General features: G+C 63.3%; 1 protein-coding gene across 1 annotated transcript; it reads left to right on the top strand.

Annotated features, from left to right (window-relative positions):
* Positions 1 to 600: 600 nt before the first annotated feature.
* Positions 601 to 3,822, top strand: MNEG_14319 (ATP-dependent RNA helicase DDX18; the record flags this gene model as incomplete). Its single annotated transcript, XM_014037209.1, has 6 exons — positions 601 to 798; positions 956 to 1,605; positions 1,900 to 1,989; positions 2,611 to 2,748; positions 3,233 to 3,368; positions 3,652 to 3,822. Coding segments are annotated over 6 exons (1,383 nt in total), but the record flags the coding sequence as incomplete, so codon positions are not given.
* Positions 3,823 to 4,060: the final 238 nt, after the last annotated feature.

Raw genomic sequence — 4,060 nt, 5'->3', positions numbered from 1 at the left:
GTCGGATGTCACACGAGCTCGCGTGCTGGGGCCTTGTCCGGGCGGGTCTCGCAGATAGACTAGAGGGATCGGATCTGAAGCCCTCAGCACGGGACCGGGGCCTGCTGCGGGGGGTGCTGCAGGACTGCACTCGTGCCGAGGCGGCGGGTGTGGCGCGGCAGCTCGCACTGCTCGGACCTGCACTGCGGCTACTGAAAGGGAGGATCGGAATGACTGAAGGCCTTGAGGATATAGGTCCGCCACACACCAAGTTTCAGCGATTGAGGGAGGGCAGGGAGAGCGCCTGCCGCCTGGCTTGGTGAATCGAGATCACGGTGTGCGGTTTGGACAACCTATTTGTAATTGAATGAGCATCATTTGTATGTCAAGCGACCGCTGCCCATAGTTGTTCAGTGCAGGCAGTCTGCAGTGCCGACCCGGTGCCGACATCAGTGCAGCAGCGACTGTCAAATCGGAGTCAGCGCGTTCATCACAAGCACCGCGTCATTACAAGGAACAACCAGACAATCTGCATACATCGCGTATACATCCGCTTGCTCTACGCTATTGCACAGCGATCCTTCCGCAGACGCCGCGGGGCCAGCTCCTCACTCGCGCTCCATGGGGCCCGGAGAGGAGGGCAAAAAGCGCAAGCGACAAAAGAAGAACAAATCCGCAGCGGCCGGTGGCGCGCCGTCTCCCAACGGCGCGGCGGCGCTTGCGCCTGCAGCGGCGGCGCCGCCGCCGCACCAGCAGCCGGGCACCAAGCGGCCCTTGAAAGGGGAGCCTGTGGGACAGAGCGCCCCCAAGAAGTTTAAGGTAGCCACAGTTGATCTGATGGCATGCTTGCGCAGCCTGAAGCGCCTTGCACGCTAGCAGGGGAAGGGAGGTGTGAGGTGCCTGCCTTTTTGCACCCTGGCTACTCGCCCTGCGCTGACACCCCCAATCCTGCCCCGCCGTTTTGCGGCCCCCGCAGCAGCAGCCACAGCAGCAGCAGAAGCAGAAGCAGCAGCAGCAGCAACCGTTGAAAAGGCCGTCCCCTGCCGATGACAGCGAAGAGGAGGAGGAGGAGGAGGAGGGCGGCAGCGGCAGCGACGACGGCGCCTTTGTGCCTTGTGACGGCCGCAGTGGCGGCGCCCTCGGCGGCGGCAGCAGCGGCGACGAGGGCTTGAGCGGCAGCGAAGAAGAAGATGAGGATGAGGAGGGGGACGAGGGCGGCAGCGGCAGCGGGGACGAGGACGGCGGCAGCGACGAGCCGATGAGCGGCAGCGAAGGGGACGATGAGGACGCGGAGAACGGCGGCGGCGGCGGCGACGACGAGGGGCGGCCCGCGGCGGCAAAGGCGGGGAAGAAGGGGCCCTTGTCTCTGGAAGTTGAGCGGGCGGTCGCGTCCGTGGCCGGCATCATGAGCGAGGCGCCGTTCTCGGGGCTCGAGCTGTCCGACCCGACACGCAGGGCGATCGACGAGATGGGGTTCACGGTGATGACGGAGGTGCAGGCGCGCACGATCCCCGCGCTGCTGACGGGGCGCGACGTGCTGGGGGCGGCGCGGACGGGCAGCGGGAAGACGCTCGCGTTCCTCATCCCAGCCGCGGAGCTGCTGCAGCGCGCCAAGTTCATGCCCAGGTGGGTCTCTTTTTGGGGGATGAGGGCACCTGGGGCGGTGATTTGGGGCCGATCGGCAGCGTCTCGCATTTATCGCAGGTGCGGCTGCCCGCGGCCCGCGCTCTGGGCGCGCGCCGCCTCAGCGGCTGCGCCGCGGCAGCCACGTTTGGCTTGGGGGCGCGGCCTTGGGGCGGCCGCTGGAAAAGCTCGAAGCACTGCGGTTTGGTTCGGCCCCCGCCCCTGCCAATCCACCTCCTCGTAAAAATCACAACTATAACCAAAGCCGCCGCGCGGCGCAACCCTGCCCCCCGCCAGGAACGGCACGGGGGCCATCGTCATTGCGCCGACGCGCGAGTTGGCGCTGCAGATTTATGGTGTGGCGCGTGACCTGATGAAGCATCACAGGTGGGGGGGGGTGCGTTGGGAGGGGGTGAGGGGCTGTGCGTTGGTGTGCGGAGGGGGGTAGGAGGTTGTATGTTGTCAGCAGGTTGTCACAAAGAAAATAGAGGTGGGACACGTGAGGTTTTGGGGGGGGGGGGCGCAAGAAGGGTCATGTAGGCATCCGAGGGGGGGGGCGTCATGATGTCAGCACCGCGTGGGGCCTGATGAAGCGCCACAAGTGGGGGCGAGAGGGGTCTGATCGTGCCAGACAATGCGCACCGGCTCGCACCCGCGAGCCGGATGTCGTGCCGGGTGAGTGGCAGCCAGTCGCAGCTGGCAGGCGCTGAGCCGGCATCGCACCGGCAGTCCTGGGCCAGCGGTTGCCAAGCAACACCCTGAAGTGTACAAACACACGCACTGACACACACTCACTCGCACAACACACACGCACGCATGCACGCATGCACACACACACAAAAACACACACACACACACACACGTGCGCGCATGCACAAACATACACGAGATCCTACACACACACAAAAAGTACACGTATTCTCAATCATGGCTTACCATCGTTGCAACCCCCCCACACGTCACACACACACACTCTCACACACACAACGCACACCCACACACCCGCAGCCAGACGCACGGCCTGGTCATGGGGGGCGCCAACCGCCGCGGCGAGGCCGAGCGGCTGGTCAAGGGCGTCAGCCTGCTGGTGGCCACCCCGGGGCGGCTGCTGGACCACCTGCAGAACACAAAGGGCTTCGTAGTGCGGTGAGGACGCGCGCCGCAGGCAACAATAACAATAATGATTGCTCTCGTGCTGGGGCGAGCGGTCCATGTGCTTTGACTACGTGAAGTGGGGCAGCACACCGCATGTGGTGTGTTTCGGCCCGCGCCAAAACACACCACACGCCGTGACGACCCCCACAACGCGGGGCGTCCAGCGCCCCGCCTCGCTCCCCGGGTGCCGTCCCGCCCTCAGTCCTTGGAGGGTGCGGCAGTGGTTTGCGATGAACTCTCACCCCCCCTCACCCTCGTCAAGGTCAAAGCCAAAACCCTCAACCCACACTCAGTCTTGCAACAATTTGAACCTGCACGCACACACGTGCACACAACCACATGGGCACATGCATGCACACATACACACCAGTGCACGCTCTCACACACACACACACACACACACACATACACACAAGTGCACGCTCACAAACACACACCCATACACACAAGTGCACGCTCACACACACACACACAGCAACCTGGCGTGCCTCGTAATCGACGAGGCGGACCGCATCCTGGAGATTGGTTTTGAGGAGGAGATGCGCCAGATCATCAAGCTGCTGCCGCGTGAGCGCCAGACCATGCTCTTCAGCGCAACACAGACCACAAAGGTGGGGTCAGAGCCAGGGGCCTGCACCAGCCTGAATGTCAAAGATCTTGATGTAAGAAACACATAAAAGTTTGAGGGTGGATTGGTGTTGTGCTGCTTCGCATGGGTGTAAGGGCGGGTGATGAAGCACATGGGCACGCGCCACGTGCCGTCCTCCCGGCACCATCACAAGCAATAGTCTGTGGTGCTCGCATCCAAACACGGGCCTATGATATACCTTATGCCCACAATCATCACCTTTTTTGCAAACCTGCGATTTTGATATTCAACAAACCCTTCAAAAGGTGGAGGACCTAGCGCGGCTGTCGTTCAAGCACAAGCCGTTGTATGTCGGCGTTGACGACAGCCGCGCCGTGTCCACGCGCGAGGGCCTGGAGCAGGGGTACTGCGTCGTGCCCGGGGACAAGCGGCTCATGCTGCTCTTCACCTTCCTCAAAAAGAACGCCAACAAGAAGGTGAGCGCAAAGCACTGGGGTTGGGGCGGCTGCGGGCGTCATGACCTGGCCCCTGCGCAACTCGCAACGCCCGGCCACCCCAACGCCGCCGCGGCACCCAAACCTTGGACGACCCCACACCCTGGTGCTGACCCGCCCACCCACCGACCCGCCCACCTGTAATCACCAATCTGGCTTTGTCTCTTCCTCATATCTCCCCAACCACAACCCCCACACGCAGACCCACGCACACATCCAC

This window comes from Monoraphidium neglectum, assembly GCF_000611645.1.
Source record: "Monoraphidium neglectum strain SAG 48.87 unplaced genomic scaffold scaffold04399, whole genome shotgun sequence".
Lineage (NCBI taxonomy): Eukaryota > Viridiplantae > Chlorophyta > Chlorophyceae > Sphaeropleales > Selenastraceae > Monoraphidium > Monoraphidium neglectum.
This window is presented reverse-complemented; position numbering and strand designations above follow the sequence as displayed.